The 13,739-nt window shown below is 57.0% G+C and overlaps 1 protein-coding gene across 1 annotated transcript in view; it reads right to left on the bottom strand.

Moving 5' to 3' along the window:
* The window catches only part of Ccdc69 (coiled-coil domain containing 69), a 28,996-nt gene extending 17,140 nt beyond the window's left edge, over window positions 1–11,856 (bottom strand). Inside the window, exons 1-2 of the mRNA XM_013146731.3 lie at window positions 11,790–11,856; window positions 8,750–9,351 (exon numbers count right to left, since the gene is read on the bottom strand). Of these exons, the coding sequence (XP_013002185.2) occupies window positions 8,750–9,351; window positions 11,790–11,856 (669 nt within the window). The remainder of the gene's footprint in view (window positions 1–8,749; window positions 9,352–11,789) is intronic.
* Between the last annotated feature and the right edge of the window lie 1,883 nt (window positions 11,857–13,739).

The raw sequence follows: 13,739 nt of genomic DNA, 5'->3' as shown, positions 1-13,739 counted from the left end.
CCCCCAGCTGTGAAGGATCCGGGTCTCTGCAGCTCTACTCCTACGAAGGTTGGAAATGGAGCCTGGTACCTGGTGGCACATGCAGCTCGAGCCCCAGCAGCTGGCCAAGCACTTGCAGGCCCCCGAAGGTGGACCAGAAGCACACGGGCTGCAGCAGGACATGGTCATCCAGGGAGTCAGCTAGGATGACAGGCAGGACCCAGAGCTGCAGCCAGGTGAGGCCCCTGAGAAGATATCTCGGTCTGGAGGGAAAGTGGATCAACTCAGGAAGACATGGACAAACTGCAGAAGCGCAGGACTGTGGCCGTGCCTGCAAGTGCCCACATCATCACCAGGACTTTCAGAGCTCCCCTCCAGGGAGCCTGCGCCTCAAGGGTGTGCAGAGCATGGTGACAGTCATGAGAGTGACGGCACCAGAAGCATGCAAGAAGTTGGACAGGCAGTGTTATTTCTCAGGTGGGACTGAGTGATCTATAAGGAGCCCCAATTCCAACAGTCTGTGGCCACCAGGCGTCCCTGTGTCCAGCAATCGGACCCCTCTGAGGAGCACGAGATATTCTGCCAGTGCAAGTGGTGCCATGCTAAGCCCCAGTGTCACCAGAGCCTCAGCACTCCATCCAGTCCCCTTCGGGGTGTAGTGGGGGGCAGCGGCACCCTCAAGCCTTTGGGGAAGACATGCCAGCCTCCCTCCAATGCTGAGTCCCGGCTGGTGAGGGTGACACGAGCGGAAGCAACATGGACAGAAGCTGCCCAGTTGCCCTTTCCAGAGGCAGCCAAGGGTGGCCTTGAGGAAGGCGCATCTTGCCTGAGACACTTGGCTTGGCCCACCTTCCAGAAACTGCACTGCATCCTGTGTGTGTCCACCCAAGCATGTGCATTTGTGCTTGGCCCTTTGCAACGTCCACTTAAACTAGAACCCTCTGTACAAAAGGCACCGGGGTTCACTTCGCTCCTCCCTGTCCCACAGCCACAGCCCTGGCTGTCCCTGGCTGCAGGGCCCCACCCACCCATCTTGGCTGAGCTGAGGAGGGATCAGGGGACAGAAAGGAAGGGTCCTGGGGGAGTCTGTTCCATTCCCCACCCTCTTCTTCCAGAGAGGGAAACTGAGACCCAGAGGTGGGCTGGGCGGAGCAGGTGCCGGAGACACGCTGGGAAGAACCTAGATTCACAGCTGAGCCTGTGCCGCCCACCCCTTCTCCCGCAGGCATCTGCACACCAGCATCAGCTGAGGGCTGGGCCTTCAGGGCAGGGGTGGTTCTGTGTTGGGGACTCAGGTCGCAGCCTCGGCAGTGTGACAGCTGCCTTCCTGCTGCCCAGGCTCCACCTGGGCGCGGCCCCCGCACCATTAGTTTCGGATCTGAGCAACCACAGGCAGAGCCAAAGGCCAGGACAGAAAAGCAGGAAGGAGGCGGTGGTGGGGGCCCCCCAGGGCCCCGGGGAGGAAGGGCCAGGCCTGAGCACTCATCCCCAGCCAGAGGCCCAGGACGCTACAGGCCCAAGCCTCTGCATCCCAGCTCTAACCCGGGCAGGGTGCTCTGCCTGAGAAACCCCAGTACCAGGCTTCCACTGCTCACAGCCAGGGCCTCAAAGGGCTCAGTTCAGCCCCTGTGATGGGCGCCTCCCAGCCCTGCTTGTGGGACAACCAGAGCAAACCAAAAGCAGGGTGCTGTGGCCTGCCCCGCCCAGCTGCGCTGGGGCACTGGAGGTTCTGAGCACCTGCAGTGCCCCCAGTCCATGAGGGAGGGGCGGATGTGGTCTCCCCGCGCCTACACAGCTGCTGACAAGTGAGGCCTCCAGGGCCGGGGCCACTTCCCTCCAGACACCTGTGCCCGCCAGGTCACTGCAGACAGCCAGGAAGCCTGAGATGCTGCCTGCCCTCTCAGGCCCCTCGCCCTCCGCTCCGCACTTCCTCCCCTCTGCACCTTTTCTTGGGCCAAATCAGCCTCCCAGGGCTCTGTCACTTGAGGTCACCACACAGGGCCACGGACTCTGCTTGTGGCTCAGCCTGGCAGACAGGGGACCTGGGAGGAGCTGGACAGAAAATAGTGTCGGTGGCCAGGAGAGGACAGGGGGAGAGACTGCTCGGACACACTGCCAGGTGTTCTCCTGTGTCCTTGACCTGGGGACAAACTGGGCATCCACAGCCCAGGCCCTACTGCTGGACTTGATGCACACCTGTGATCCTCTGGGAGGCTGAGGCAGGAGGGGGACGAGTTTGAGCCCAGTCAGGGCAACTGGAGGGGGAAGGTGAGACCCTGTCTGAAAATAAACTCTTAGAAAAGGGCCGGGGCTGGAGCTCGTGAGACGCCTGGATGCTGTCCCCTGGGTGCAGCCCCAGCACCATTAGTTTCGGATCTGAGCAACCACAGGCAAAGCCTGCGGCCACTGGTGCAAAGCCAGAGTGGAGGCCCGGCCTGCCCCTCGTGGGCTGTGTGACTTGGGTGAGTGCCGCCCCTCTCTGGGCTTCTGCTTCCTCCTCTGTATGGCCCAGTGCTGGGAAACAGGAACCCTAAGAGCCCAGCGATTTCCACACATTGTGGCCTGGAAAGTGGGGCTGAGCATGTTCACCTTGATATCTGGGCTCCATCAGTCCTGTTAGGTTCCCTTGCTCTGGGCAGGGCAGGGGCTGCTGCTCTGACACACAGGGCTGTCAGCCTGTGACAGGAGGAAGGCGCGTGGGAGGGCAGGAAAAGTGCGGCTGGGTGGGGTCCTGAGCCCTCACCCCTCCACTGTTCAGCAGCCTGGGTCTCAAAGGCAGGCAGGGCGGCCTCGGTCCCAGGGTGACAGCCCAGGGCCACCTCCCACACTGCAAGCAGCAGGTCCCCTGGCCCTGCGTTGTACTGTGAGCAGGAGGAGGTACCCGCTAATGAGGACCAGTAGGCAACCACTGGGGGCTGAGGGCAGGACCTCCGAGGTGGGGAGACTCTGAGACCCGTTCTGTGTTCAGCACCAAGGTCCAGCTCTATACGCCATGCAGTGCTGTCCACACCCGGGGCTGAGGGAGAGCAGCCCTCTAAGGAGAGAGCATTTGGTCAAATACCCGCAGAAAAAGAAGCCATTCCAGTGGTGGCTACGGCATAGCAAAGGCACAGGACTGTGAGGCTGTGCTCCAGGAGGGGAGTTTCAGTTCCCAGGGATTCTCCCGCTTTTCCGGCTACAATGTATTCAGGTATTACTTGTGTACAGAGAAAGTAGCAGTAAGAACAAATGCATCCCTCAGGCCAAAAAGCAGCCCAGAAAAGAAGATGAGAAGTCGAGGGAGGAGAACATAGGGAAGAGCGGAGCAGGGCGCCTCCGGACTCCGAGCCCCGGCTCTGGCCTCTGCACACCCTGCATTTGGCCACCCAAAGCAGCCGGCCTTGTGCAAGCAGCTCCCTGTCACCTCCTGCTCCTTCATCCTGTCCAGCTTGGGGTGACAGGGGCTCCCTGCACCACCGCTGCCCGCTGGGACTGCTGACCTCAGGCTCCCTCTCCGTCCCATCCCCAAGACGCTGCCAGGCTGTGATGGTGGTGAGGATAGAGGCTCCTGCCATCCTCTGTGACGGGCAGCAGCAGGAGTTGGGAGACGAGGTGGATGTGGAGCCATCAGCCTTAGCATGTGACAGGTTCCCAGGCTGCTGAGCAAACTACTGCAGCCCTGAGGGTGCCGTCCATTCCCTCTTGCTCTGGAAGCTACAAGTTAAAATCCAGATGCCTCCTGGTGGGCTCTCACTGGCCGTTTTGGGGGGACGCTCACACCTTCTCCCCAGTGCTTTTGGGCTGCTTCAGGTGCCCTGGCTCGTGGATGGCACATCCCAACCTCGGCTTCTGTCACTGCATGCACCCTCCCTGTCCATGTCCACATTCCCCTGGAAGGACGCCCACCCCTGGAGCAGGCCCCTGCTGTCCAGGAGGACCTCCTCTTCATCTGAGTAGACCTGCAAAGCTAGGTCCCAGCCACAGGTTCTGAGAGCCTGAGAGTTTGGCGGGGAGCACTGGACAGCTATCCTGACATCTGTTAGGACAAGTTCAGTGTCCACGCAGCAGAGGACAGCTCTACTGCAGGTGGGGAGGGGTCGGACACACCAAGAGGCTGTGGGGGAAGCAGTGCGGGGGCAGGGACATAGACCTGCACGCATTACAAGACCTCTGGCCCCGGTGCTCTGGAAGGCGCAGGTTTGAAAATGAAGTGATGCAAAACAAACTGTATTCAGGGATTAAAATTTGCCTGGCGAGAGAAGCCAACTAGCCTGTCTTCAGGTGATGGAGGGATCTAGGTCGGCTGTAGACGGATGGATGAGCCATCCCCACCTTTCCTTGCCCTGGCCCGGCTGGCACAAGCAGACTTCCTGCCCCCCCCTGCCCTGGTCTTCCGGGATAGCTGGGTGAGCTGGCAGAGGGGCCCCTGAGAGGACATGGGCCAGGCCTGGAGGCAAAAAACCATTGGCACCTGAGATGTCAGAGTGGTGGGAGCCGGGCTCATCAGTCAGATTTTTACAGCAGGGGGCCCCCATCCTTACGCTCATTTTTTGAGCGTAAAAGCTCATAACTTTCACACTGAGACCCTTGGCAGAGCCAAGGTTTCTGTTTGTGAGCCGATTGGTGGATGTGGTCCACGCCCCTGAGTTTCACTGTCTTGATTCACACAGTGGCATGTTTCTGGGTGATTCATTTGAACCTTTATCTTTTGTGTCCTTTCCATCACAAAACAGAAGACTAGTGCTGAGGCCCCGATGTTACAGCCCAGGAGGCAGGGCAACTCCTAGGTGGGTGAGACCTGCTGGGCGCTCGGGCCCCATCCTAGCCGAAGAGAATCAGGAATGTGTCAGGCTGGGGATGTGGCTCAGTGCCTGCCCAGCCCGCCCTGCGCAAGGTCCTGGGTTCCATCCCTAGTATCACTAAAGGAAATCAGAAATCCTGTTGTCACAGGCAACAATCACCAGCAATTACTAGAACACATTTCAGGGTGTAAGGTACGGCTGTCCCCTCATAACAGAAAAATGCAGGTCAAACCTCCTGCAGGGTGCTGCCCACCTATGCAAGCCTGTGTCAATGCCATCGTGCAGGACTATTTTCTGGGCTGCCTCTGCAGGCCCAATGGGCAGCTTCCTCTCACGTCTTGGCCTGGGCAGGCCCAGCTCCAAGGCCAGGTCTGTCCATTCCCTGTGACTTGGGGTGAAGGGCCTGCTGCCCTGTCCCTTCTGCGTAGGACACTCTCCCGCCTCCGCTGTCTCACCCATTCAGCCCCAGAGCCCAGTCAAGCTGCCTCTCCAAGGTGACCTTGCCAGATCCCCTCTGAGCCCAAGGTCACCTTAGCCCCAGCAAAGATGCTGATCGGTAACAAAGGCAGGAGAAGGGGGTGGAGGCAAAGCGACCTAAGGAACTGGAGGACAGCCCAGGAAGCTGAGGGAGCCACCGAGAAACGCTACTTCCATGGGCTATGGATGTGGGAAACTGTCCCAGGAGATAGTTAGTAACCAGATGACATCCAGATAACATATATTCCCACTCTATAAAAATGGTCACACTCAACAAGTGTTATATATGTTAAAAAAGAAAAAGAAAGGAGGGCTGCCATGGTGCTGCAGGCCTGTAATCTCAGCACTCAGGATGCTGAGACAGGGGGTTCATTCAAGTTTGAAGCCACCCAGGGAGTTCAAGGCCAGCCTGAACTGCATAGTGAGGCCCTGTCTCAAAAAACCTAAAGCCAAAACCAGATAAAACAGCACCAAAAACCAAAACCAAAACCAAAATGGTACCATAACATATTCAGTGCACAGGTCTCACAGTGAGATGGGAAGCAGAGTTCTTTCTTTCTTTCTTTCTTTCTTTTTTTCTTTCTTTCTGTCTGTCTGTCTGTCTGTCTTTTTGAGACAGGGTGGGTCTCACTCTGCAGTTCAGGCTGAACTTGGGCTCACTTTGTAACTGAGGCTGGTCTCAAACTTGCAATGATCCTCCTGCCTCCGCCTTATGAGTACAAAATTTCTTAATTCTCTTCCAAATTTTGAAATTCTGTCTTAAAACGCAGTGATTGTGAGAGCAAGTAGATTCTCCCAGTTTGCTAGTCCTGGGCTGGTGCCCAAACGTCATCTGACCTCTGCCCAAGTCCCACCAGCAGTGAGTGGGGAACTCACTATGCTCTGAGGTTTTCTGTGGCCACATTGTCCTCTGGAGGGGTAGAAAGCCAGCTACTGACCCTACTGGCCACAGTCTCGCCTTCCAGAACAGCGGCAAATGAGACCACTTCCCACGCCCCTTGATGGCAGAGGTTCCGCGTGGCACCAGGTGGGCGCCGCCTTCCCCATCCCACCTGCCCACACAGGACAGTGACATCCACCATCCCCACGTCGCCATGTCCTTTTCTTGGGCACAGTCCAGGCCGTGATGTCCTCAAGACTCAGTCTCTACCTCATCTCTCTCTCCAGCTCAGCAGCTGCCTCCTGGGAACGCGGTCCCTGCGTCCTCTCAGAGCAGCTTCAGCACATTCCCGTGACACAGGAGCTAACACTGTGCCTGGCTCCCGAAGAAACAGGGCGCAGGGAAGCCGAGACACTTCCAGGGTCACTTACATCCACAGTGAGCATGGACAGAACCAGAGCCCAGCCCCGACTCTGCTGCGGTCCCTGCAAACATCTGCCAGGTTCACAGGAGGACAAGTGGTCTCAGCTTTACCGCCTGAGCCGTGGGGTCTGCGGTTCTGCCTGAGCAGGACTTAGCCTGGGCCAGGCTCTTTCCTGTTCCTTATTTCCAGCGGTCACCAGGCTCTCACCTGCCTGCCAACCGGAAGTGCTCAGGCATGGCCGGGACAGGGCTGTCCCGCTGAGCACAGCTGTAGCACTGTGGCTGGAGCCCATGGCATGAGCAGGATGGACAGGGGACAGTGGTCATGTCACACAGGGGGCTGGCCACCAGCTGTCACTCCAGCCTACCCCTTTCTGGCTGACCTAAGGATGCCGGTGACCCTGGGGGCTGAGACGGCCCTCTTCACCCCCAGGCAGGTCTGCACCCTCCGCCTGGCCTTCTCCCAAGTTCTCCTGAGGATACGACCCCAGGACCACAGTCTCTGCCGAGAAGAAGCATTTGAGAAGAACCTCAGGATCCCGAGAGATCCTCAGCACCCATCTTTGTGTCCAGGGACTGTTCATCCCCTCAAGAAGGCAGCGCAGCCACCCCAGGCTTGGCCTCTGGGTGGCGTCCAGAGTGTTGGTCAGGCCAGGCCCAGAGGCTCAGACTGCAGGACTCAGACCCCTGAGCCTGGAAGGAACCCGAGAGGCCTGGGGGACAAGTGAGCCCCCCACCAAGTGAAGCTGCATCCACAGCTGCCGCCACCCCCACTCTGCACAGAGTCTCTGCTGTGCTCTCCACAGCTCTCCTCCCTCAGGCCTCCTCTTGCCCTTGACGGGGCGACTCCCACAGACTCTCAGGGCCGGCCAGGCGGGCAGCCTCATGTGCTGCTGGCGGCTGCAGGAGGCTCTGCCCTCACTCAGTCAGGGCTGTGTTCACTTAGCACCTGCTCTGTGCTGGCACAGGACGGGGGTGGGTGTGGGGGGCTGGCCTCAGGTTCTTGCTTGGCCACGGCCACGCTTTATCCCCTGACCCTGAGAGGGGAAGAAGATTCACTCTGCAGTTCAGCCTGGTTTTCATGCTCCCCTCACTAGTCCTGTGACCTGACCCTTCTGGAGTCTGGTGCCACCCTGGGCTTAGAGTCCTCTCCCCCGGGGGCTGGCAGCATATATGGCTCAGGCCTCTGGGGATTGGTACCTGGCTGAGAACCTGGGTCAGAGCAGAACCGAAAGGGACAGCAACAGACACAAAGTTTAAATAAGAACCCAGCGATGCCTGCACAGGGGAAGGGAAGACACGCCAGCTGTCCTCAGGCCGTGAGGGTGCAGGTCCTCATGCCAAAGCGCTCTGCAGCCGGTGAACTGTGGGTGAGGACCGCTGGCCGGGAAGCCTGGATTCTGCTCCAGGTGGCCACAGTGGCCTGGGCAAGGCCTGGACCAGGCAAGGCAGGAGGGGCTGGGTCTGAGCTGGTGAAGTTTTCTGACCAGAGAATAAAGGAGGCACAAGATAAGCCAGGGGCATCGCACTTCCGCCCAGCGCTCTGTCCGCAGGTGTAGGTGCGGCCAGGCGATGGGCTCCTCCAGCCCCGAGCAATTACCAGGCAGAAAAGCCTGCCTCAGGCGCAAGTTGGGGAGCGGGAGCAGCGTGCAGCGCGTCGCAGCATTATTAAATATCGCCCCACTTTGGGGCACCTGGGAATCTCCAGGGAGGCTGATGGCAAAGTTTATAAGCGCAGGAGTTCAGGCGCTCCTCTCCCGCCCGGCGCTTGGTGACCTGCGCCGAGGAGGACACGTCCTCTTGGCTGTGACCTTCTGGGCTCCTCAGACCCAGGGGGCACCTGGCAGGAAACCTGAGTAGAGTCCCCTGGGCCCTAACCCAGCTCGGGAGGCACAGGCAGGGAGCGGGGCGGCGGCTCTGCGGGCGCCCACAGGGCAGGGGAGGCCCAGCCCGGCCGGGTGGGGCTCGCAGGGTGCGCGGTGCCCCGGGCTGCGCCTCGGATTCCGCCTTCCTAACAAGTCCGGAGCCACGCTGGGCAGGGACCCTGCGACACCACCTGCCCCTGCCCGGCTCCGGAGGGCCCGACCCGGCGCGGGACCCGCAGCCCAGGGGGCACCTGCGCAGACTCCAGGGCGCAGGGCTGGCCTGGGTCTGGGGTCCCCGCCGGGGCCCGCGCCCCTCTCGCCCCGGCCAACTTCCCCGCGCGTACCTTCCGCACCTTCCCGGGGCGCAGGCAGCAGCTCGGCCGGCTGGGTCCGCAGCCCATCCTCCGCCCTCTCCTCCTCCTGCTCCGCCCGCTCCTCCTCCTCCGCCCGCTCCTCCTCCTCCCCGGCCCGGCGCCGCCCAGCTCGGGGCCCCGCTGCGCCCTGCGCGCCCGCCGGACACCCTGAAACTGAAGCCGGCGGGCCGGAGCGAGCCGGCCCGCGCCGTAAATACCCGAGCAGCCGGGCCCCGCGCGGCCGGCAGGTGACCGGGACACCGTCCAGCGGGAGCGGCAGGGCGGGGAGGGCGACGCAGCCCAGGGCCGGAGGGCAGGACGGGCCGGTGCCCAGCGCTGTGTCCGCCCTGCGCGCTCTCCGGCTCCGCTCCTCGCCCTCTCCGTGCCACTGAGGGATGGTTTGGCAGAGCGAGTGTCCGATTGTGGACCTCGGCAAAGCTGGGCGGTCCAGGGCCCGGGCAGAGCTTCCCAGGACCCGATCTCCGAATCACTTCCCCGCGAGTGAAGGCCGGAGAACCGGGAGCTCCACGCGGCCGGCCCTGGACTCTTCGCTCCCAGCCCGGAGCCCAGCCGGATGCAGCCGGAACCAGGGACTTAGAGCGCGGGGTCAGAAAGTTTTTGTTTTGTTTTGTTTTGTTTTCCCGGGGAGTGGAACCCATGGTCTTGTGGATGTCTGCCCAGCTCAGGGGCACGGAGCCACACATCATCCAGAAAGGAACTTCATCAGTGTTCATTTCTGACTAGCTGGGGTTTCTGAAAGTCACAATGTAGGCGGGAAGGATACTAGTTTTGAAAAAAATCCATGTGTGTGCACACAGTGTGCGTGTCAGGCCCAGAGCTCAGTAGTGGACAGAGACGGATGGAAGGGATTCAGAGTCAAAGACAGGAAAGGACCCGAGTGCTCACAGGACACTGGCCTTCCACCGAGTGGAAAACCAGCAGTGGAGGCCCTAAAACAGCAAACGGCGGGAACCGGTGACCTGGCTTCTCAGAACAGTGTAGGCCCATGGTTTGCCAAGCCCTGTACCAGTGGCCCAAGCCCTGCCAGACTGGGTTAGAAATGCAAATTCTCAGGCCTGGCCTGCACCTACAGCTCCCAAGCCCTGGGCATGGGTGGGCTGGGGATCCAGGCTGGGGTCCTGGGGAGCCTGCCATGGGAAGTGCCCAGAGGTCACAGGAGGTGTCTCGTTCCGTTTATTGAAACATGGCTCCGAATTAAAACAAAACAAAACAGTAAATGCCAAGCAGCCTAAACACCCAAGGAAGAAGCTTGGTTAAATAAATTATGAGACAACCCCAAGCATGGGGGCAGCGCAGTCACCAAGGGGAGTCCAGGCCACCCTAAAAGTACTGGTGAGATGGTTTGTGTTGAGACAGAGCCTCACTGTAGGTCAGGATGTCCTTGGACTCAACTGGCTGAAGATGGATATTTTAAAATGCTGAAAAGTATAACAAATTTATTTTTAGTTTAAGAAAAAGTAGTAGAGCTGGGCATGGTGGTGCACCCCCTAACCCCAGCACCCAGAGGCAGGAGGATGGCAAATTTGAGGCCAGCCTGAGCACTCAGTGAGAGCCTATCTCAGAGAAGGGGAGACTGAGCTTGGAGTGCATGGTGGAGCTCCCCTGGATTCCATTTCAGGATCAAGAAGACCAAAATAATAATAATAATAATAATAATAATAATAATAATAATAATAATAATGTTAATAATGATTACCCAGGCTTAGATTTTGGATTTATAAAGCCTTTGTTTATTTTCTTATATTAAAAAAGTATGCATTTAGTATTATTTTAATAAGAAACTTGCTATTAAAATGGAAAAAGGTTTTTAAAGTATGTTTTATTTTTTACCTTTTTTATTTCTTATGAAAAAATAAAATTTTATAAGCACACAATAACCTAGTTGTTACACTGTGTGTCATTATCTTCAAAGTAGTTAGTTACTCAGAGTACAAGGCATAAACCAAAAAGGTTCTTAGAAAAAAGAAACAAAAGGCCAGGCCTTGGTGGTGCACCCCTGTAACCCCAGCACTCGGGAGGCGGAGGCAGGAGGATTGCTGCGAGGCTATACAGTGAGCCCAAGGCCAGCCTGAGCTGCATAGCTAGCGAGACCCTGTCTCAAACAAAAATAACACAAAAGGGGCTGGGGATTTAGCTCAGCGGCATAAGCGCCTGCTTTTGCAAGCAGGCAGTCGTCAGTTTGATCCCTGGTACCGATAAAAGGGAAAAAGACAAAAAACAAAACAAAAAATCCAAAATGCCCCCAAAACACTAAGAGACTGGTAGTATAAATGAAACCAATGGGCATGTATATTGAAATATTTTTAGAGTAACAGAATTTGTAGTTTGGGGAAGTATTTGAATATCTGCTTCCTCCTTATATCTTTTCTATTTTGCACTGTTGCTCTCTCTATGTAAAAAATATAATATGTATTATATACAGGTTTTACATGAGAAAGCACACAATATTTCCGTATCCGACTTATGTTCTCAAGCTGCATTCATTTGCCTGTGAGCGCCTTAGGTTTATAGAAGTGTCACCCTCTGCTTTCTGTAAACACCACATTTCCTTATTCTGTCCCCCACTGATGGAGATCTGCACCGCTCCTGAGATCCAGCTGTTATAACTGTAAACACGGACCTGCATGTGGCTCTGCAATAGGATGATTGTAGCTTTTTGCGAGGATGCCTAGGAGGGGTAGAGCTGGGTCAGCGGAATTTCTTTTTTTAGTTTTTGAGGACTCTCCACACTGATTTCCACAGAGGCTGTACTAGTTTACGTTTCCACCACTGAAACAGGGTTTTAAAACCATGCATGGAGCGGGATGTGGGGGTGCACCCTGGAATCCCGGCACTTGGGAGGCTGAGGCAAGTTTGGGGCCAGCCTGGGCTACAAGACCTTGTACAAAACAAACAAACCATGCAAGAGGTTGGGATTCGTTGTTCGAATCAGGCTGTGAGCGAAGTCTCACCGAAGTGCATGACTGCAGAGTCAGCTGGGAGGAAGACATAAAGACCAGCGATGGCTCACAGCAGACCTGGAGCAGGCGGGCGCCCCGAGTGGTGGCCTGTTGTTCTCCCGCCTGCCGCTCTCCCATCCGCCCACCGCGGAGCTGACTGCTCTGAAATTGATTTCAAATTTTAATGTCAACCACTGAAATCAGTAACTTGCACCGGTGGGCAGCAACAGGACGGCAAGCCCTGTACTGGACCCTCAGGTTTCAGGGGCCCTTGCCCCCAGGCTCTCCGAGCCCCCTCCGAAGTTGCTTCGGATTTCCCACACTTGCACTGCTGCCTGTCATATGTACTTTGATGTTTCTGCTTGAGAAGAACTCGAGATTTTCTTGTTTTAGCAACTTGTGTTTAAGAAAGTTGCCAGTGAGACCCCCCCACTTTTTTTTTCCTTGTTTTTGAAACAGGGTCTCGCTGTGCAGCTCAGGCTGGCCTTGGGCTCATTTTGTAGTCCAGGTTGGTCTTGAATTTGCAACGATCCTCCTGACCTCAGCCTCCTGAGTGCTGGTATTACAGCATTATGCCACCAGGGCCAGCTGCCAGTGAGACTCTGGATGGTTAGTATGCAAGCCAGGCAGGTCAGGTTTTGCTGCAATAACAGAAGACATAAAAATGTCAGTGATTAACATGCCAGAAGCTACGTGATGGCTCACACTGCATTTCTGGGCAGGACAAGGAGAGACACTCATGTCTTCCTGGGGCACATCTGTCTTGCCAGGCTGGCTGTGGGTTACCAGGGTTGTACCTGGTGTGTGGGTCTTAAGTGCTCCCACTCAGAAGTGACACACATTAAGCTGACTCACGTTTTGTGGGCCAAAGCAGGTCACACAGTCACAGCCAACTTCAGAAAGAGGGTGGAGAAACATAGGGTCCACCGGAAGCAGACAGTGGTAAGGAACAGCAATGCCTTCTGTAGTTAGCAATCTGCTGGCGTCTGTGCCTAGATCCCCAAACCCCAAGAGGGTGCACAGCGAAGGCCCAAAGGAATGAGACACTCCGCCAGTTTTTAGGGCTGCAGGAGTAAGACCTCGGCAGAGCTGGTAACTGCTAGCCGGTGGCCGACTGACGCTGGGCAGCCCGTATTTAATCAGAACAAGCAAGAAGGTGAGTGGACAATGGAGGAAACCTGAGCAGGACCTTGGGAGGGGTTCAAGGACCCCTCAGAGCAAGAGATGGTGCTAACTAAGGAAGGCTGTCCAGGAAGTCTCCAGGTGGCCTCAGCTGTGACCTGTCCTGCCCCCTGAGGGGTCTGCTCCTTCTCAGGTCATGCCACAGCCCTGTACCTGTATCCAGCCTCAACAGTCTCCAGCAGCCATCAGCAATCAGGCCCGAGCTACTGTGTGCTCAATTTTTGGGCAGTTAGGGGGGCCAACTCATCCTGGTTTGCCAGGATTCCCCCATTTCTGCCAAGTCCCAGGCACAGCAGGACAGTTGGCCACCCTATGGGTAAGGCATTGTGAAGGTTCAGACAAAAACCAGCCCTTGTTTTGAGTTAGTTATAATCTATATTTTTGACATTAAACTCATACACAGGAAAAAAAGAGAAATCCTACAAAGCAAGTTATAGGGCTAATGCTGTGCTACAGGTGTTAGCATTAAAAGGAGGTGAGGGGCCAGGATGGACGGGGAGGGTCAAGGAGCACTTCCTGGAGGAGCCAGAGGACGGTCAGAGCCAGAGGACGGTCAGAGCCAGAGGACCGTCTGCCAGAAGGGATTCTCTGGTCTCTGGCTGGGATGGAATTTGATGCTTGACTTCTGTTTGCAGCTAAGAACAGTGACTCATGCAAGGGCTTTTTAAGGTTTCCCCTCAGGGGATGATGCAGCTTGTGTTTAGGGCTTGCAGGGGCGGAAGTCGGGACCATCTCTCCTTATCCAAGGGGAGGAGGAGAAGTGGGAGGAGAGGGTGAGTCAGGTCGGGGAGGGCGCGCAGGCTGGGCAGCTGCCAGTGAGGGACTAGTGGTGTCGCCAG

The sequence above is a fragment of the Cavia porcellus genome, unplaced genomic scaffold (assembly GCF_034190915.1).
Source record: "Cavia porcellus strain 051 isolate PalLab524CR breed Dunkin Hartley unplaced genomic scaffold, mCavPor4.1 scaffold_19, whole genome shotgun sequence".
Lineage (NCBI taxonomy): Eukaryota > Metazoa > Chordata > Mammalia > Rodentia > Caviidae > Cavia > Cavia porcellus.
The sequence above is the reverse complement of the archived record's forward strand: the minus strand, read 5'-3'. Positions and strand labels throughout refer to the sequence as shown.